This window comes from Palaemon carinicauda, chromosome 13, assembly GCF_036898095.1.
Source record: "Palaemon carinicauda isolate YSFRI2023 chromosome 13, ASM3689809v2, whole genome shotgun sequence".
Lineage (NCBI taxonomy): Eukaryota > Metazoa > Arthropoda > Malacostraca > Decapoda > Palaemonidae > Palaemon > Palaemon carinicauda.
The window spans coordinates 20,060,140-20,081,907 of record NC_090737.1 but is presented as its reverse complement, the minus strand read 5'-3'; the positions used below and the strand labels follow the sequence as shown (position 1 = coordinate 20,081,907).

The window sequence follows — 21,768 nt, the reverse complement described above, 5'->3', positions numbered from 1 at the left end:
ATTGCTATTAAACCATTACTCTATTAGCCTCTAATTTTTTTTTTCAAATTACATTGTCTTATCCTTTCAGCTTGGATGAAACTATAAATGACAGCACATCAAATATCAAGAAAGAAGATGAAGTATCATCTAGTTGTTTGAGTAATCTTAAAATGGAATCTTCAATTGAATTGGAAACAAACTCGACAGATGTTAAAGCTGAACCTTTGGATCCTAAAAGCATCATTAATTTTCAGTCCCAGTCATTTATAACAGCAGAGGAGGGGTGTGCAAAAGTTGAAGAACCCAATATAACATTTGACAAATCTCATAATAAACCTGAAGATCTTGATTTCACATTATCAGAAGATAATTTAATAATTCCTCCTAGCAGAGTTCCATATACTTCAACTCAGGTTCCTGAATCCAAAGACATTCCTCTTCCATCATTAACTCAGATTTCCCAAGTTAAGTGTGATATTACTCAGGTGAAAAGTAATGCAGATTCTCCAAGGAAATATCCTCCCCCAGATCTGTCTTTTATATCTGAAAGTAAAAATATGTCTTCTTTCCAGTTGGAAGATCTTTCTGCTACCCCAAAAGTTACAAGTCCTTGGTTTGTTAAAGCTACAGATTTAGTGAAACAAACATTAATAGATAACTCCAATAAATCTAGAAAAAGAAAGTCTTTTTCATTGACTACTGAAGAAGATGTCCAGCCCAACAAAAGAGAATTAAAACTAAATATGGGAGGAAATAAACCACAACTAAGTAAATGCTCCGAGTCCTCGGAGAAAGGTGATTTTAAAAGTGAAGAGAGTTTAGTCCTTGGCAGAATGGAGGTAGGATTTACTGAGAAGGAAGATCATGAAGCAAAGTTCCTGGAAAAGGTGACAGAAGTAAACAAAGGCAATTGCTCTTCTCAGGTGTATAATTCTGATGATGACCTTTTTGTAGAAAGTTCCTCATCAAAAGAGCCTTGTATAAAGCCATTAAAAGAAAATATCCTTGCACCCTTTACCAATACCTCAAATGTACACACTCCAGTAAAAGATGGTAACAGTAGTATGAGTGATAATCATTTATCTAAACAAAACATAAGCGAGTCGAGTGGCTATGCTTCTTCAGTAGGAAAACAGAAATTGGAACATAGAACTGGAAACCGTAAGTATGATAGTTGGAAGTTTTTATATACATTTTTAATTTTAGTTAAACTCTTAGGGGTTTTGGTTCTACGACCTCCATCCTAAGTCAGAAATGGTGGAAACTCAAATCATTCAAAATGTTTTTATATGTACAATGAATTGCATGCATATACTGTGTATAACGTACACACATTTTTTTATGAATTAATTGTCATTTGTAGATTATTTGTACTGAAATACAAGAAACTATGTTAAATACTATGTAAAGACAATATTCTTACTTTTTCTTCATAACTATCAAAAAAGGCTTTGCTCATTCAGTATTAATACAACTTCTTATAAACCTCGACTTTGTAACTATCGACGCAACCTACAGTTTCTTTAATTTAAATCTTATAAATAGCTTCCATTTACGGATAGTTATATAAATGACCTGAAAAAGGAATAGGTTTTTTTTTTGCACACAATATTCAATTGAACTGGCATTTTGTGGGGAGAAAGATTAAGGAATTACAGTATCATCACTACAGTAATAGCTTACAAGCTGCATCTAAACAATGAATATAGGTTGAAAAGGAAGATGGGAAAGTACTAAGATATGTTAAACAGCTTACCACAAGGAAAAAAAATCTTGCTAACTATGAATGCTATGCAGTACAGTAATCCTTGGGCTAGCATGGATGTTATGTTTGTGGGCTAGGAACATAGTGATTGGCTGTTGCTGAAGTTGCCTTTTCTTATGGAAGAATTATTTTATAAGCTTCCATGGCTCCATTGATTGCATTTCTGAAGTGCAGTGCATGAATCAGCAGCAAACCGCATTTTTCGAGCGTTGTCTGCAGTTCTTTTGCTGGTTTTGTTAGAGTTGAGAGGCCTCTAGTGGTAGACAGACTTCCTCTTCTTCTGTGATCTTCCTGCTCTTCTTTGTACTATTCTGTTGAATTAGTAGTCTTTCAATCTTCATCTGTTAACAAATCTGAGTAGGCCTCTATAAAGTCTTTCATGTTGTCGCTTGTCATTTCTGTGAAGCCACCTCAGCAGTTTTTGCTAGCCTTTCTGCCTTGTTTACTGTTCAGTGTAATTGTTTGGAATTTGTCCAGGGAGAATCTTTTATTATTGTTAACCGTATCTAGCCACAACTTTTTACAGTGACCATTGAGGATTTCTTTCTCTATCTCCTTTTTGACCTTCTCAATATTTTAGAGACATTACAGAAACTAGTGGTTGGGCAAATTGCCACCTCTGTGTCTTAATGGATAGTGTTCCAGCTCTGCTGAAAGATAATCCCTGTTAAATAGCTATAGGGTTGTATCTTGGGAAAAATAAAATTCGCTTCCAAGTTTATCATTTTTTGCCTTATCAATGTTTTGGAGACATGTTGCAGAGGTATACCCACACCAGTATTCTATCAGGGAGAAGCTATTATCTTTGAGTTTTGCATATAAGGCAATGAAGCACAAATAATCCCTTATTCTATGGACTGAATTAGCAACGTGTTTGCCCTTAAGAATTCAACCTGTATGTCTTCATAATGCAGGTAGATCACATGGCCTCCAGCATTGTCCATTGTGAGAAACTCTTTAAAATCAAGCTCTCTTAAATGTTTAAAGGCTGCTCATGAATGGCAGAGGCAAGGGACAGTGACATTGCCCTATCAAGCAGGACAATGCCCTAGAGACTGACCATATATCATATGATCAGGGCATGAGCCCCCTCTCCACCCAAGCTAGGACCAGGAAGGGCCAGGCAATTGGTGCTGATTACTCAGCAGGTAGACCTATAGGCTCTCCCAAACCCCCCATCCTTAGCTCATATGGATGGTAAGGTTGCAGACACTAAAGGAAGTAACGAGTCTTGCCAGGACTTTAACCCCCGTCTGGCAATCGCCAGGCAGAGACGTTACCAATCAGGCCACAAGATAAAGGTTGACTGTGCTTTTGTTATCAGTGTCTGTCGATTGTGCATCCAGTGCACTGGCAGCTGGATCTTAATTTTGTTTTTGAGTACCCCTGGGGGTTTGGGACTTCTAAATAAGTGCTGGCTTTATCATAAAACCTGCAGCATTTCCTTGCTGTATAATTGTGGCAATCTTTACAAGGCCTTGAATCAAGGGTCTGTATTCTCTCCTCCTTTTATGAAAATCTAGCATATGTTTCCAAATGAGGCTAGTCTTTCCTGTTTTGAAAACTTCTTCACTCGCAAATAACCCTCTTCACATACTCATCAGCGGCGGGTTTGTCAGCAGAGACCACTTTTCCATGCAGGGACGCACTTTTAAAGTCTAACCTCCTTTAAAATTCTTCAAACGATCCTTGGCTGCCATTAAATTCAGATGGTTTGGTGGAAGATACCATAAATGGTCGTGCGTCTGGGGTGTCACCAACGTATGTAAACTTGCTATAGAGCTGCCTGGCCTTCTTACATATTATTATTATTATTGTTATTGTTATTATTATCATCATTGATTGTTTTTCATGTTTGTTTTTAATTTGATTTTTTTTATTTAAAAAAAATTTAATTTTTTAAAATTTTTTTGTATTTTTTTTGTATTTAATTTTATTTAATTTTATTTAATTTTATTATTATTAATTGCTCAACTACAACTCTAGCTGGAAAAGCAAGATTGTATAAACCCAGAGGCTCCAACAAAGAAAATAGCCCAGTGAGGAAAGGAAACAAAGCAAAATAAAATTTTTTCAGAACAATAACATTAAAATAAATATTTCCTAAATAAACTATTAAAACTTCAAAAAACAAGAGGAAGCGAAATAAGGTAGAATAGTGTGCCTAAGTGATCCCTCAAGTAAGAGAACTCTAACCCAAGACATTGGAAGACCATGGTACAGAGGCTATAGCCCTACCCAAGATGAGAGAAAAATTGTTTAATTTTAGAGTGTCCTTCTCCTAGAAGAGATGCTTACCATATGTAAAGTCTCTCTTCTACCTTTACCAAGAGGAAAGTGGCTACTGAAGAATTATAGTAAAGTCACCCCCCAGGTGCAGAAGAATTGTTTGGTAATCTCTGTGTTGTCAGGTGTATGAGGAAAGAGGAGAATATGTAAAGAATAGGCCAGACTATTTGGTGTGTGTTTGTTTTGGCTAAGGGAAAACGGATTTTGAGCGAAGCGAAAAATCTATTTTTGGGTGAGATAGCCATGGCGTCCTGATGGAAGGTTCCTGTTTGGTAGCTTCCTTGGGTATAAGACTACTAAGATATTCCCAGAGAATTTAACCACAGGTTATCACAGAATTCTAACTTCTGGAGCGAGTATCTCAAAGGTTTCCCTTTAAGACATCGTAATACAACAGGGGACACGCATGCTTGGTCGTGCCACATAGCTATCTCCACCCCGAACAGAGTTAACGCTTCGGTGTGTAAGGGCTGAGAATAGCTGGGAGCCGTTCCACAGCTAATCTCACTCGTGGCTACTACTGATACTCGAGACGTAAACAAACGGACGCCATTGCTCTAATGACGTCACGCGCGTCTTTATCCTGGCGCCAGTTGCTGCCCATCACCATGATACAATTGTGTAGGGTGGGAACAAACTGAACGAAGTAGTAGGGAGGGTCCATCAGGACGCCATGGCTATCTCACCCAAAAATAGATTTTTCGCTTCGCTCAAAATCCGTTTTTTGGGCTCAAGCCATGGCGTCCTGATGGAAGAGTACCAGAGAATCAATGTATCGTGGTAGATTTTCCCCCAGAGTTAAGTGCCTAGGCATTGACAAAACAGCAAAGTAATCTTAGGTAAGAACCATAGGAACGAAATATCCTGCCCCCCATTGGTAGGAAGTTCCCATGGGCTATGCCGACGTCAAAGTGGTATTGAAGGGCTATTCATCTTGACAGAAGAACTTTTAAAAGCTTAGAGATGAAGCAGAATGTTTGATATTTGTATAGGAACATTCTGAAGTAGGCCAGTGGTGGTTGGGCACTGTGTGTAGAGTTCATCTCCTGATTATCAGAAGTAAGTATTCGTGTAGGAACCTTACTGAGACAAGGTGAATATAATTTAGGAATAGACATCTTAAATTCTTCATGACCATAAGAAAGGAGGAATAAATAAAACTATGACAGTATGTATTTCATAGTAAGTAGGAGCTGAAAGAGACGCATAAGTAATAAAATAGAAATTTTATTTCACAATGCAGAAATTAAATAATTTACAGCAAAAGTAAAGTTCATTTACAGTAATAATAATGTACATAGAAATAAAGGCTTGCTCTTGAATCTGAAAGGGAATTTCAGGATTAGTAGGTACTCGTTCTCGAGGAACGCAAGTCTTTAAATAACACATCATGCTCAAGGCATGCGGCACTTGTGTGACACTATGACATTTCACCTGGGATAAGAACAGTTATAAAAGCACTAAGTGTTTTTAGACATCACTATGAATCACTCGAGGGTCAACATAGGCACCCGAAGAGTTAGAGTCCCAAGTAACTCACTGTTCTACGCAGAGTTAGGTGCAGGTTTCATAACACTACCTGCGGCTACCACAAAATGTTTGATTTCGTGCACTTGTTTCGCATAATGTTTAAAGAAAACTCGCGAGGACTTCCAGCCCGTAAAGTTTTTAAGGCTCTTAAAGTCCATGCTCTGAAAGAAGTTCAGAGAAGATGCCACTTTTCTAGGATCATGACCAGCGGGTGTACTGTTCGGATCCGCTCTGCGAATGAAGTAGGTGATTTTCGCTCTTAATTGTTTCAGTGACAGGTCGCTGCCCGATGTTTCTCCTTTGAAGAGTTGGCCTCCACCAAAGTTTGAAGTTCTGCGAAGATAGACCTTGAGGCTCTCTACTGGACATAGAGAGACATCCTCCTTCAGGGGGCATATTCTCCAAGGGCCCCATCTTTTGGTGGGTAATTCATTTTTGGCGAGAAACGTCGGATCAGGGGAGAGGGTCACTTCTCCTGAATCAGCAAACAGGATGTGTCCCTCTTCTCTTGATAATGCCACTATTTCGCTGACTCGAGCTCCCGAGGCGAGAGCAAATAAAAATATAACTTTCTGAGTCAGATCCTTGAGGGGGCATGAATCATTGTCCAAGTTGGAGGCGAAATGGAGCACCTTGTCTAGTGACCAGGAGATCGGTTTCGGAGGGGGTGCTGGGCGTAGGCGAGCACATGCTTTCGGCAGTTTGTTAAAGATGTCGTTGGACAGATCAATTTGGAAAGCATATAGAATTGGTCTAGTCAAAGCCGATTTGCAGGTTGAAATCGTATTGGCTGCTAATCCTTGTCCATGAAGGTGAATGAAGAAGGACATACAGAAATCAATGGTGATTTCTTTAGGATTTTTTGCTTTAACAAAGGAGACCCAATTCCTCCAGGATGATTCATATTGCTGTCTCGTGGATTCGGTCTTGTATTCCTCTAGGAAGTCTAGACTTTTCTTCGAGATCCCAAACCTCTTCTTTGCGGCAAGGGAGAGAAAATCATGAGATGAAGGTCCTTGATTTTCGATGATGAAGCGAAGACAGTCGACTTCTGTACTTGTTGAGAGAGAACTGGGCCCGGGAGAGGGATCAGCTTGGGCTGCAGCTCCAGGACCAGGGGGTACCAGTTGCTCCGGGGCCACTTGGGAGCCACTAGGGCCGCTGTCCCTTTGAAGGTTCTCAGTTTGGAGAGGACTTTCAACAGAAGGTTGGTGGGAGGGAACAGGTATATCTTCGACCATCTGTTCCAGTCCAGTGACATGGCGTCCACCGCTTCTGCTTTGGGGTCCTCGTACGGGGCTACGTACAGAGGAAGTTGATTGTTGTCGCTCGTTGCAAAGAGATCTATCTGAAGTTCTGGGACTTGATGAGAGATGAAGGAGAATGATCTTGCGTCTAGAGACCATTCCGACTCTATCGGGTTTGTCCGAGATAGAGCATCCGCTGTCACGTTGCGGAATCCTTGTAGGTGAACTGCAGACAGGTGCCACTTCTTCTTCTCCGCCAGACGGAAGATTGGGAGAAGCACCTGATTTATCTGGGGCGATCTTGAGCCATGGCGATTGAGACAACGAACTACCACCGAGTTGTCTAGGGTTAGACGGATGTGGATCGAGGGCGGCGGGGATAGCTTCTTCAGAGTAAGAAGGACCGCCATGGCCTCCAAGATGTTTATGTGGAACGTCTTGAATAGTGGAGACCAGGTCCCTTGAGCTTGTTTCAGGTGGGAGTGACCTCCTCAGCCCTCCAGTGAGGCATCCGTGTGGATGTTGAGTGATGGAGGAGGGTGTTGGAGAGGAATGGACCTTTTCAGGGCCATTGCTTCCGACCACGGCTTTAGGAGGCGTCGAAGTCTGTTTGGAAGCCGTCTCTTGAGGTCTCTTCGAGCGATGGATGCCGATCGTCTCCAGACTCCCGCGGCATCCTTTAGCTGTGCACGAAGCACTGGGTTTGTCACTGAGGCGAATTGTAGAGAGCCTAGAACTCGTTCCTGCTGTCGTCTTGAAATGCGTTTGGATTTCAGTAGTCGCTTGACAGACCCTGCTATTTCCTTCCTTTTCTTCTGGGGGATGGAAAGGCGGTGTGACTGAAGATTCCAGTGGATTCCCAGCCACTGAAACTTCTGAGCCGGAGAGAGGCGAGATTTCTTCTCGTTGATCTTGAATCCCAGGTGTTCTAGGTACTGGGTAACTTCGTCGCAAGACTTTGTACACTCTTCGGGCGATGGAGCCCAGACTAGCCAGTCGTCGAGGTAGGCCATCACCTGGACGTTTCTTAGGCGGAGCTGTTGTACTATGGCATCCGCCAGCTTTGTGAAGATCCGAGGGGCCACATTGAGGCCGAATGGCATGGCCCGGAAGGCGTAGCTTTTTCTTTGGAGTCGAAATCCTAGGTAGGAGGAAGCGTGATGGTTCATTGGAATGTGCCAATAGGCATCCGCCAGGTCTATAGAGACCGTGTAGGAACCTTGAGGCAGAAGGGTCCTTATTTGTTGAAGCGTCAGCATCTTGAATTTGTTGTTCTCTATGAACTTGTTGAGGGGGGATAAGTCCAGAATGACTCTGAGCTTGTCTGAGTCCTTCTTGGGAACGCAAAACAGTCTCCCTTGGAACCTGGTGGACTTTACCTTCCTTATCACCTTCTTGTTCAAGAGGTCTAGAACATATTCTTCCAGAATGGGGGTCGATTGTTGAAAGAACCGCTGGAAGATTGGGGGTGGTTGCACCCAACTCCAGCCTAGACCGTTCTTGATGATGCTGTGTGCCCAAGGATCGAAGGTCCAACGATCCTGGAATTGGCGGAGTCTTCCTCCCACCGGAAGCACTTCATTGCTTCTGGTGTCCCGAGGACTTGTTGCCTCGGCCGCTAGCTCCCTTTCCTCCTCTACCTCTGGAGGGACGACGAGAGGCGTCTCTGCTTGCACCCCTGGACGAGCCTCTACCTCTGGCATGAAAGGTAGTGGATGGCTGCTCAAAGGCAGGGGTGAAGACCGGTGACTGTGACAACACCGGTTGGGGGACCAATTGAAAGGTCTGTTGTGGTTGGGCAACCACTTGGGAGGTAGCGGGTCCCGGAAACTGACGTCGTTGTTGACGTTGCTGGGGTTTCGGCTTCTGAGGTTTCCTCTTAGGCTGAGGTCCATCGTCCTGAGAGGTTTTCCTTTTTCTGGACATGCCCCACTTGTGGAGAAGGTTCCTATTCTCCGTGGCGGCTCTGTCAGTTATTTCCTTGACAAGGTCAGAAGGAAACAGGTGCTTTCCCCAGATGTTGGAGGAAATCAGCCTCCGGGGTTCGTGTTTCACGGTGGCACCGACAAACACGAATTCACGACAGGCTCTACGAGCCTTTATGAAATGGTACAAGTCCTTCATTACCGTGAGTAAGTGGGATTTGGCCAGTACCATGTAGTGATCGGGTACTGCTGTGTCACAGGCCATAACTTCAAGTTGGACTTGATGAGAAAGAGATGCCGCAAGCCTCTCCTTCGTGTCTTGTTCCCGGCGAAGGAGGTGATCATTGAGCTTAGGGAGGTCTTCATTAAACTGACGTCCGGCGACGTCAGGATCGAGCCTACCCACGACGAAAGTATGTTGGACATCTTTCCATTGTCTAGTGTCAGGGGGTGTCACGATGGAGAAGGGTCTGCACTCCTCCAGTGCAGGGCAGGGTTTTCCTTCTTCCGCCGCTTTAAGGCATGCAGCCAAGGCCTTTTCCAAAAATGGAAGAATCGCAGTGTCAGGTGCGACATATGTAGGATGCTTCTTGCTCAAGGCAGGAAGCTTAGAGCAGGTAAAGCCCCTGCTCTTAAATGCGGAGGCTAGCATAGCCTGGGCCTTTGCGAGATCGAACACTATCTCTTCTTTAGGTTCGGTCTCCTCCTTCGAGGCAGGTTCGGAACGAAGCCGGACGTAACAGTCCGGGTAGGCCTCGAAGCTTGGGAAGAACTCCACATCTTCCAACGGGACCGTGCCGATTTTGTCACTAACAAAGATCCTGCCGGTCGCAATAACCATATGCTCTGCATACCTCCACGGGTTGGCATGAGAGCAAGCTGGGAGATCCTTGACCGAGATCTTCTTCGGGTCTCTGGATCCAATCATAGACCTGATGGACTCCTGGTTCTCCTTCAGTCTGTCGTCCATGACAGCTCTAATCAGTCGGATCAGTTCTTGGGTAGAAGAGGAAGGATCCGGGGTCGAGGAGGTAGACGGGATGGACATTTCCGTCGGTGTAGGAGTAGGCGGAGGGATGGACGAGGGAGTAGCTCCAATCTCCGACTCGGTGTATTCCACCTTGTCTTCGTCCTCTTCGGCTCCTTGAGCCATAAGCGTCTTCTCCGTGTCTTCCGAGACGTCAGAGATCTGTTCATCATCCTCGGAATCTAAACGACACTCGTGCATGGACTGAGCCATGACCACATCAGGTTCCACCGTAATTTGGACAGTGGGGATTGCTTCCTTTGGAACCACTGAGTCAGGGGAGGCCTTAGGGAACAACAGGGACCTCAGTTCTTCGGTGGCCAGGTACGGTCCAGTAGCATTTCTCTGAAAACCACGCACCCACTTGCGCAGTTTTTCACGAGCAATGTCTCTAACCTCCGCTGAGGGAGGGTTATGGAAGGCCTCAACTAGGTAGGCCTGGCAGACCGTACATTCCAGTGGATTCCAGAACTTCCAATCCCCTTTCTTGTCTGAGCAAGGGGCGTGAGTCCTGCACGCCGTATGTCCGTAAAACTGCGAGCGTTTCACAGCACAGTAGGCGAAATCGCACTTCATCTGCTCCTCCTGTGGAAGAAAGAGAAAATGAGTATGGGGGAGTCATAGGAATGGCTCTTAAATTAAGTTAATATTAATCATTAATTTTAACTTAAAGAAGGTGTGATGCATAGAGAATGAAACAGTAAAGGAGAACACGCTCCATGCATCTCGCCCGGCTGGTTACCATAGGCTTGGTCCTGGGATAATCCAAATGACCGAGATCATTGGATATAGTTTCCTAGGATTCCCATTATATTGGAACTCCATGGAAAGCCAAGGACAAGGTTGGGATCGAATTCATTCGGTTCCCAGATAAGAGCCAGAAGGCCTCATTAAGGGTAACTGCTTCTGGCAACCAGCCGCGCTAAGATGCACATAGCATGCTGGAAATAGAAGAATGCAAAGAGACAGCATGATCACGAATAGAGCAGTACTAGGTACTGATCTTAGAAGCAGAGCAGCTTATCTATTTGCAAGGTAGGGCTATCTTAGTCTTATGATAGCTACAGAGAGGGGGTGCAAGTATTCTTGACGCCTCCGGGGCATCCGGCAAGCCGCCGGCACGCCGGAGCTCGCTCCAGCATAGATTCTGGCACTAGAACAGACAATTTTCAAAGTCAGTTAGATACCAGGATGGCGGCCGCCGGCACAACGGCGGCACGCCGGCAGGGAGCGGCGGCTCCGGCAGCCGGAGGATGCCGGATTGGTGACTGGGGTAAGGATGGTACAGGTAGTATCGGGTTGCCGGCAGTATATGCCGGCACTCCGGAGATCGACCGGCAAGCGGACGATTAGATAGGAGTAGGAGAGCTGCCGGTAGTAGCCGGCGGCAGCCGGCAGTCCCTCGGTACGCGGGGGGCTGGCGGCAAGGGTAGGGAAGTCACCAAGAGGGAGGCAGGTATTGCCGGCAGAAGAGGCGGCAAGAGACCGGCACCCGGATAGATAGAGAGACAGGGGGAGGGGGGAAAGGATGCAGGAAGTACCGTCAGGGTTCCAGACATCCCTCCCCCTCCCTGAGGGGGTGTACCCATGATAGAGACAGGCTCTAGCATCCATAAGCAGGGGTCACTAGGGACCGGGAGCAGGTAGCCCAAGGGAGGACTAGGGAACACCCAAGAGGGGGGGGGGGGGGGAGACTCCCCTATGCAGAGCTACACTAGTAACTAACCTTATAGGACACTATGAAGGTATATGTACCAGAGCGGACAGCACAGGGAAGCTCGGGTAGCCCTACTCATCCACCCTAAGGAGGATTTGTAGGACAGGGGACAGATGAGTATAAACTAACCTAAGCATAGGCTAGGCTATACAAGAGATAGGTGGGGAGGGAGAAGAGAGGGGTCTTCCCAGGAAGGGTTTCTGTACCAGAGCGGCCACAAAGGGAAGGGAGGACACTCCCTAACCTAAGATTAGGCTGATCGGCTAAAACGGTGCAAGAGTACAGTTTCAGCATGGAACAGAGAAACCTTCCTAACCCGGCCTAGATCAGGGCTAAAAGTCCTGAACTAGGCAAGGAAGAAGACGTATCGCTATCGCAGGAAAGTCGTAGACTATCCTAGCCATAGAGGTAGGCTAGCCTAACCTCACTCTCAGACGCAATCCTAAAGGGGGTTCATTCCTTTAGGGAGGACTGAGAGGCGATATAATACTCTATTAGACAATAAATCCCTTTACTCAGAAAAGGGATCAAGGCTAATTAGAGGGAGTGCCAAGGCAGGGGATGAAGGAAGCATATAGGGGTCCTAAGGTTAGGTTAGGCTAGAAAGAATCACTGACTAGCCTATCCCCTATATGGTCCCTGAAGGCGAAAACATTTGCATCACTAGTCAAAAGTATTGTAAAATAATAATGCCACTATCTTCATAACTTAGTCTAGGATCACTGATAAATCATGCATGAACACTTGTATATAGGCTCCTGGCCTGGGGGCTCTATAGTAGCCGACTGGTATGAGGTCAATCGATGACCGATAAAAAGCGTCTAAACACGATATAAAAGTTCCTAGCTATGAAGACTAAATAAACTAATGTATTCGATTAGTATATAATGCCGGAAGCGTTGTTGTGGCTAACTAAATAAGACATGCAAAACAACAACGACGCCATAAAATGGCGGGTCCGGTAGAGGCACAGCTCTGCCACAAAACATCAATTATTTCGCGAAATAATATTTACTTTACGGCCAGAGCTTAATTAAACAATACTGGAACCTTGTACTCAACTTTCCAGAAGAAGGCGAGGCTGAAGGTAACGACATAGCGAAGATGCAAAGCGATAAAGTTCACACAAGGGAAAATCCGTCTAAGTAGGGCAGCTACTAAACAAAGGATGAAGACGCGCGTGACGTCATTAGAGCAATGGCGTCCGTTTGTTTACGTCTCGAGTATCAGTAGTAGCCACGAGTGAGATTAGCTGTGGAACGGCTCCCAGCTATTCTCAGCCCTTACACACCGAAGCGTTAACTCTGTTCGGGGTGGAGATAGCTATGTGGCACGACCAAGCATGCGTGTCCCCTGTTGTATTACGATGTCTTAAAGGGAAACCTTTGAGATACTCGCTCCAGAAGTTAGAATTCTGTGATAACCTGTGGTTAAATTCTCTGGGAATATCTTAGTAGTCTTATACCCAAGGAAGCTACCAAACAGGAACCTTCCATCAGGACGCCATGGCTTGAGCCCAAAAAAGGAACTGTAGTACACACACACACACACACACACACACACTCACTCACACTCTCTCACACACACACACTCTCTCACACACACACTCTCTCACACACACACACTCTCTCACACACACACACTCTCTCACACACACACACACACACTCTCACACACACACACACTCTCACACAGATCCTTCCTTCATTATGATGGTCTCATTGTGGTAAGTTACCACCCTTTATGTTGCCTTGCTTATTGACATAAGTCGTCATATTTATCATTTTCATCCTTCTTGATATAGCAACGGTAGATTCAATTGATGCTGTAATGTTGCTCACTTCTGCAAAGTTTCTTTATTCCTTAAGCATATAGAGGAGTTTCATCTTCACTATAGGAAGGTTCTTTCTGTGATGCTTGGGTTTGCTACCAGAAGCCTTGGAATGTATAGAATGTTTGGCTTGTATTGTAGGGTGTGAAGGCTATTCACAATTTTAGGCAGAAATGCCACGCAGCACCAATAAAGATGCGGAGCGATGTCGCATACGTATGTGTATAAGCAAACTGAGCAACATACTGAACAGATTGCTGCAGTTGGCTTGGTTAATAAGCAATTGTCCAGTCAGTTAATACCTAGGCTACTGAACAACATGCTCCTATTGTCATTGTCTAAAATAATTTATTTCAGCCATTTTCTTTCCTTGGCACTTTAGGAAGTTCTTAAGAAAGGGAAATTTACAAATATTTGGCATCGCAGATGTATAGAACAGTCATACAGTATGTTGCTAAATGTCAAAATCAACAGTAACTATCTGATTTATTTCTTTTGCCTTTAAGAACGTGGGTGTTGCCATCATCATATCCTCCTCCTATGCTTATTGATGCAAAGGGCCTCTTGTTAGATTTTGCTATAGTGCTCCCAAACGAAAGTGGCAGTCGAATGACAGTTCTTCTTAACATTTCGTATATATTTCAAATAATTTCGTACCTTCATGACCTCTCGGTGAGGATACAAGAAAACAATTTGCCCAGCTTGACATTTGCGTATTAACTGATTTAGCGTGTCGAACTAATACTGTTCTTCTCTGAGAATGGGTGACCTTTAAATCTTAATCTTTTGATTCTTTCTGGGGTTTTTTCTACCTACAAAGTTTTTCAGTACACTGGAATTTTTTGTAATCCTTTTTAAACACATACACACAAACACATATACATATACTGTATATACATATATATATGTAAATATATACATTTATATATATATATATATATATATATATATATATATATATATATATATATATATATATATATATATATATACATATATATATATATATATATACATATATATATATATATATATACATATATATATATATATATACATATATATATATATATATACATATATATATATATATATATATATATATATATATATATATATATATATATATATATATATATATATATATATATATATATATATATATATATATATATACACATGTATATATATATATATATATATATATATATATATATATATATATATATATATATATATATATATATATATATATATATATATATACACACGTGTGTATATAACGGATTTTGAGCGAAGCGAAAAATCTATTTTTGGGTGAGATAGCCATGGCGTCCTGATGGAAGGTTCCTTTTTGGTAGCTTCCTTGGGTATAAGACTACTAAGATATTCCCAGAGAATTTAACCACAGGTTATCACAGAATTCTAACTTCTGGAGCGAGTATCTCAAAGGTTTCCCATTAAGACATCGTAATACAACAGGGGACGCGCATGTCTGAACGCGCCACATAGCTATCTTCACCCCGAACAGAGTTAATGCTTCGGTGTGTAAGGACTGAGAATAGCTGGGAGCCGTTCCACAGCTAATCTCACTCGTGGCTACTACTGATACTCGAGACGTAAACAAACGGACGCCATTGCTCTAATGACGTCACGCCCGTCTTCATCCTGAAGCCAGTTGCTGCCCATCACCATGATACAGTAGCACAGGGTGGGAACAAAACTGGACGAAGTAGTAGGGAGGGTCCATCAGGACGCCATGGCTATCTCACCCAAAAATAGATTTTTCGCTTCGCTCAAAATCCGTTTTTTGGGCTCAAGCCATGGCGTCCTGATGGAAGAGTACCAGAGAATCAATGTATCGTGGTAGATTTTCCCCCAGTATTAAGTGCCTAGGCATTGACAAAACAGCAAAGTAATCTTAGATAAAGAACCATAGGGACGAAGTATCCTGCCCCCCTTGGCAGTGAAGTTCCCATGGGCTATGCCGACGTCAAAGTGGTATTGAAGGGCTATTCATCCTGAGAGAAGAACTTGAAGAACTTAGAGATGAAGCGGAATGTTTGGTATTTGTATAGGAACATTCTGAAATTAGACCAGTGGTGGTTGGGCACTGTGTATAGAGTTCATCTCTTGGTTATCAGAAGTAAGTATTCGTGTAGGAACCTTACTTAGTCAGGGTGAATATAATTTAGGATTAAACATCTTAAATTCTTCATAACCATAAGAAAGGAGGAATAAATAAAACTATGACAGGTATGTATTTCATAGTAAGTATGAGCTGATAGAGACGCATAAGTAATAAAATAGAAATTTTATTTCACAATGCAGAAATTAAATAATTTACAGCAAAAGTAAAGTTCATTTACAGTAATAATAATGTACATAGAAATAAAGGCTTGCTCTTGAATCTGAAAAGGAATTTCAGGATATTAGTAGGTACTCGTTCTCGAGGAACGCAAGTCTTTAAATAAAACACATCATGCTCAAGGCATGCGGCACTTGTGTGACACTATGACATTTCACCTGGGATAAGAACAGTTATAAAAGCACTAAGTGTTTTTAGACATCACTATGAATCGCTCGAGGGTCAACATAGGCACCCGAAGAGTTAGAGTCCCAAGTAACTCACTGTTCTACGCAGAGTTAGGTGCAGGTTTCATAACACTACCTGCGGCTACCACAAAATGTTTGACTTCGTGCACTTGTTTCGCATAATGTTTAAAGAAAACTCGCGAGGACTTCCAGCCCGTGAAGTTTTTAAGGCTTTCAAAGTCCATGCTCTGAAAGAAATTCAGAGAAGATGCCCCTTTTCTAGGATCATGACCAGCGGGTGTACTGTTCGGATCCGCTCTGCGAATGAAGTAGGTGATTTTCGCTCTTAATTGTTTCAGTGACAGGTCGCTGCCCGATGTTTCTCCTTTGAAGAGTTGGCCTCCACCAAAGTTCGAAGTTCTGCGAAGATAGACCTTGAGGCTCTCTACTGGACATAGAGAGACATCCTCCTTCAGGGGGCATATTCTCCAAGGGCCCCATCTTTTGGTGGGTAATTCATTTTTAGCGAGAAACGTCGGATCAGGGGAGAGGGTCACTTCTCCTGAATCGGTAAACAGGATGTGTCCTTCTTCTCTTGATAATGCCACTATTTCGCTGACTCGAGCTCCCGAAGCGAGAGCAAATAAAAATATAACTTTCTGAGTCAGATCCTTGAGGGGGCATGAATCATTGTCCAAGTTGGAGGCGAAATGGAGTACCTTGTCTAGTGACCAGGAGATCGGTTTCGGTGGGGGTGCTGGACGTAGGCGAGCACATGCTTTTGGTAGTTTGTTGAAGATGTCGTTGGACAGATCAATTTGGAAAGCATATAGAATTGGTCTAGCCAAGGCCGATTTGCAGGTTGAAATCGTATTGGCTGCTAATCCTTGTCCATGAAGGTGAATAAAGAAGGACATACAGAAATCAATTGTGATTTCTTTAGGATTTTTTGCCTTGACAAAGGAGACCCATTTCCTCCAGGATGATTCATATTGCCGTCTCGTGGATTCGGTCTTGTATTCCTCTAGGAAGTCTAGACTTTTCTTCGAGATCCCAAACCTCTTCTTTGCGGCAAGGGAGAGAAAATCATGAGATGAAGGTCCTTGATTTTCGATGATGAAGCGAAGACAGTCGACTTCTGTACTTGTTGAGAGAGAACTGGGCCCGGGAGAGGGATCAGCTTGGGCTGCAGCTCCAGGACCAGGGGGTACCAGTTGCTCCGGGGCCACTTGGGAGCCACTAGGGCCGCTGTCCCTTTGAAGGTTCTCAGTTTGGAGAGGACTTTCAACAGAAGGTTGGTGGGAGGGAACAGGTAGATCTTGGACCATCTGTTCCAGTCCAGTGACATGGCGTCCACTGCTTCTGCTTTGGGGTCCTCGTACGGGGCTACGTACAGAGGAAGTTGATTGTTGTCGCTCGTTGCAAAGAGATCTATCTGAAGTTCTGGGACTTGGTGAGAGATGAAGGAGAACGATCTTGCGTCTAGAGACCATTCCGACTCTATCGGGTTTGTCCGAGATAGAGCATCCGCTGTCACATTGCGGAATCCTTGTAGGTGAACTGCAGACAGGTGCCACTTCTTCTTCTCCGCCAGACGGAAGATTGGGAGAAGCACCTGATTTATCTGGGGCGATCTTGAGCCTTGGCGATTGAGACAACGAACTACCACCGAGTTGTCTAGGGTTAGACGGATGTGGATCGAGGGCGGCGGTGATAACTTCTTCAGAGTTAGAAGGACCGCCGTGGCCTCCAAGATGTTTATGTGGAACGTCTTGAATAGTGGAGACCAGGTACCTTGAACCTGTTTCTGGTGGGAGTGACCTCCCCAACCTTCCAGTGAGGCATCCGTGTGGATGTTGAGTGATGGAGGAGGGTGTTGGAGAGGAATGGACCTTTTCAGGGCCTTTTCTTCCGACCACGGCTTTAGGAGGCGTCGCAGTCTGTTTGGAAGCCGTCTCTTGAGGTCTCTTCGAGTGATGGATGCCGAGCGTCTCCAGACTCCCGCGGCATCCTTTAGCTGTGCACGAAGCACTGGGTTTGTCACTGAGGCGAATTGTAGAGAGCCTAGAACTCGTTCCTGCTGTCGTCTTGAAATGCGTTTGGATTTCAGTAGTCGCTTGACAGACCCTGCTATTTCCTTCCTTTTCTTCTGGGGGATGGAAAGGCGGTGTGACTGAAGATTCCAGTGGATTCCCAACCACTGAAACTTCTGAGCCGGAGAGAGGCGAGATTTTTTCTCGTTGATCTTGAATCCCAGGTGTTCTAGGTACTGGGTAACTTCGTTGCAAGACTTTGCACACTCTTCGGGCGATGGAGCCCAGACTAGCCAGTCGTCGAGGTAGGCCATCACCTGGACGTTTCTTAGGCGGAGCTGTTGTACTATGGCATCCGCCAGTTTTGTGAAGATCCGAGGGGCCACATTGAGGCCGAAGGGCATGGCCCGGAAGGCGTAGCTTTTCCTTTGGAGTCGAAATCCTAGGTAGGAGGAAGCGTGATGGTTCATTGGAATGTGCCAGTAGGCATCCGCCAGGTCTATAGAGACCGTGTAGGAACCTTGAGGCAGAAGGGTCCTTATTTGTTGAAGCGTCAGCATCTTGAATTTGTTGTTCTCTATGAACTTGTTGAGGGGGGATAAGTCCAGAATGACTCTGAGTTTGTCTGAGTCCTTCTTGGGAACACAAAACAGTCTCCCTTGGAACCTGGTGGACTTTACCTTCCTTATCACCTTCTTGTTCAAGAGGTCTAGAACATATTCTTCCAGAAGGGGGGTTGATTGTTGGAAGAATTGCTGGAAGATTGGGGGTGGTTGAGTCCAACTCCAGCCTAGACCCTTCTTGACGATGCTGTGTGCCCAGGGATCGAAGGTCCAACGATCCTGGAATTGGCGGAGTCTTCCTCCCACCGGAAGCACTTCATTGCTTCTGGTGTCCCGAGGACTTGCTGCCTCGGCCGCTAGCTCCCTTTCCTCCTCTACCTCTGGAGGGACGGCGAGATGCGTCTTTGCTTGCACCCCTGAATGAGCCTCTACCTTTGGCATGAAAGGTAGTTGATGGTTGCTCAAAGGCAGGGGTGAAGACCGGTGACTGTGACAACACCGGTTGGGGGACCAATTGAAAGGTGTGTTGTGGTTGGGCAACCACTTGGGAGGTAGCGGGTCCCGGAAACTGACGTCTTTGCTGACGTTGCTGGGGTTTTGACTTTTGGGGTTTCCTCTTAGGCTGAGGTCCGTCGTCCTGAGAGGGTTTCCTTTTCCTGGACATGCCCCACTTGTGGAGAAGGTTCCTATTCTCCGTGGCGGCTCTGTCAGTGATTTCCTTCACAAGGTCAGAAGGAAACAGGTGCTTTCCCCAGATGTTGGAGGAAATCAGTCTCCGGGGTTCGTGTTTCACGGTGGCACCGGCAAACATGAATTCACGACAGGCTCTTCGAGCCTTTATGAAGTGGTACAAGTCCTTCATTACCGTCAGTAAGTGGGATTTGGAGAGTACCATGTAGTGATCTGGTACTCTAGTGTCACAGGCCATAACTTCCAGTTGGACTTGATGAGAAAGAGATGCCGCAAGCCTCTCCTTCGTGTCTTGTTCCCGGCGAAGGAGGTGATCGTTGAGCTTAGGGAGGTCTTCATTAAACTGACGTCCGGCGACGTCAGGATCGAGCCTTCCCACGACGAAAGTATGTTGAACATCTTTCCAGTGTCGAGCGTCAGGGGGGGTCACGATGGAGAAGGGTCTGCACTCCTCCAGTGCAGGGCAGGGTTTCCCTTCTTCCGCCGCTTTAAGGCATGCAGCTAAGGCCTTTTCCAAGAATGGAAGAACCGCAGTATCAGGTGCAACGTAAGTAGGGTGCTTCTTGCTCAATGCCGGAAGCTTAGAGCAGGTAAAGCCTCTACTCTTGAATGCGGAGGCTAGCATAGCCTGGGCCTTTGCGAGATCGAACACTATCTCTTCCTTAGGTTCGGTCTCTTCCTTCGAGGCAGGTTCGGAACGAAGCCGGACGTAACAGTCCGGGTAGGCCTCAAAGCTTGGGAAGAACTCCACATCTTCCAAAGGGACCGTGCCGATCTTATCACTGACAAAGATCCTGCCGGTCGCAATAACCATATGCTCTGCATACCTCCACGGGTTGGCATGAGAGCAAGCGGGGAGATCCTTGACCGAAATCTTCTTCGGCTCTCTGGATCCTATCATCGACCTGATGGACTCCTGGTTCTCCTTCAGCCTGTCGTCCATGACGGCTCTAATCAGCCGGATCAGTTCTTGAGTGGAAGAAGAAGGATCCGGAGTCGAGGAGGTAGACGGAATAGACATTTCCGTCGGTGTAGGAGTAGGAGGGGGGATGGACGAGGGAGCGGCTTCTTGCTCCGACTCGGTGTATTCCACCTTGTCTTCGTCATCTTCGGCTCCTTGAGCCATAAGCGTTTTCTCCGTGTCTTCCGAGACATCCGAAATCTGTTCGTCATCTTCGGAATCCAAACGACACTCGTGCATGGACTGAGCCATGACTACATCAGGTTCCACCGTAATTTGGACAGTGGGGATCACGTCTTTGGGTACCACTGAGTCAGGGGAGGCCTTAGGGAACAATAGTGACCTCAGTTCTTCGGTGGCCAGGTACGGTCCGGTAGCATTTTTCTGGAAGCCACGCACCCACTTGCGCAGCTTTTCACGAGAAATGTCTCTAACCTCCGCTGAAGGAGGATTATGGAAGGCCTCAACTAGGTGAGCCTGGCAGACCGTACAATCCAGTGGATTCCAAAACTTCAAATCCCCTTTCTTGTCTGCACAAGGGGCGTGAGTCCTGCAAGCCGTATGCCCGTAAAACTGCGGGCGTTTCACAGCGCAGAAGGCGAAATCACACTTCATCTGCTCCTCCTGTGGAAGAAAGAGAAAATGAGTATGGGGGAGTCATAAGAATGGCTCTTAAACTAAGTTAATATTAATCATTAATTTTAACTTAATGAAGGTGTGATGCATAGAGAATGAAAATAGTAAAGGAGAACATGCTCCATGCATCTCGCCCGGCTGGTTACCATAAGCTTGGTCCCTGGATAATCCGAGTGACCGAGGGCACTGGATATAGTTCCCTAGAATTCCAAGTATTTTGGAATTCCATGGAAAAAACCAAGGACAAGATTGGGACTGAATTCATTCGGTTCCCAGTTAAGGGCCAGAAGGCCTCATTAAAAGGTAACTGCTTCTGGCAACCAGCCGTGCTAAGATGCACATAGCATGCTGGAATTAGAAGAATGCAAAGAGACAGCATGATCACTAATAGAGCAGTACTAGGTACTGATCTTAATAGCAGAAGCAGCTTATCTGTTTGCGATATAGGGCTATCATAGTCTTATGATAGCTACAGTAAGGGGGTGCAAGTATTCTTGACGCCTCCGGGGCATCCGGCAAGCCGCCGGCATGCCGGAGCTCGCTCCAGCATAGATTCTGGCATTAGGACAGACAATGTTCAAAGTCAGTCAAATACCAGGATGGCGGCCGCCGGCACAACGGCGGCACGCCGGCAGGGAGCGGCGGCTCCGGCAGTCGGAGGATGCCAGGTTGGTGACTTGGATAAGGATGGTAAAGGCTGTACCGGGTTGCCGGCAGTATATGCCGGCACTCCGGCGGTCGACCGGCAAGCGGACGACAAGCTAGGAGGAGGAGAGCCGCCGGTAGTAGCCGGCGGCAGCCGGCAGTCCCTCGGTACACGGGGGGCTGGCGGCAAGGTTAGGGAGAGTCACCAAATAGGAGGCAGGTATTGCCGACAGTAGAGGCGGCAAGAGACCGGCACCCGGATAGGGAGAGAGACAGGGGGGAGGGGGGAAGGGATGTAGGAAGTACCATCAGGATTCCAAACATCCCTCCCCCTCCCTGAGGGGGTGTACCCATGATAGAGGCAGGCTCTAACATCCATGAGCAGGGGTCAC

The 21,768-nt window shown here is 45.4% G+C and overlaps 1 protein-coding gene across 1 annotated transcript in view; it reads left to right on the top strand.

The window, feature by feature from the left end:
* Nucleotides 1-21,768, top strand: part of LOC137651461 (Fanconi anemia group J protein-like) — a 353,545-nt gene that overhangs the window by 325,924 nt on the left and 5,853 nt on the right. Inside the window, 1 exon segment of the mRNA XM_068384686.1 lies at nt 71-1,143. Within this exon segment, the coding sequence (XP_068240787.1) occupies nt 71-1,143 (1,073 nt within the window).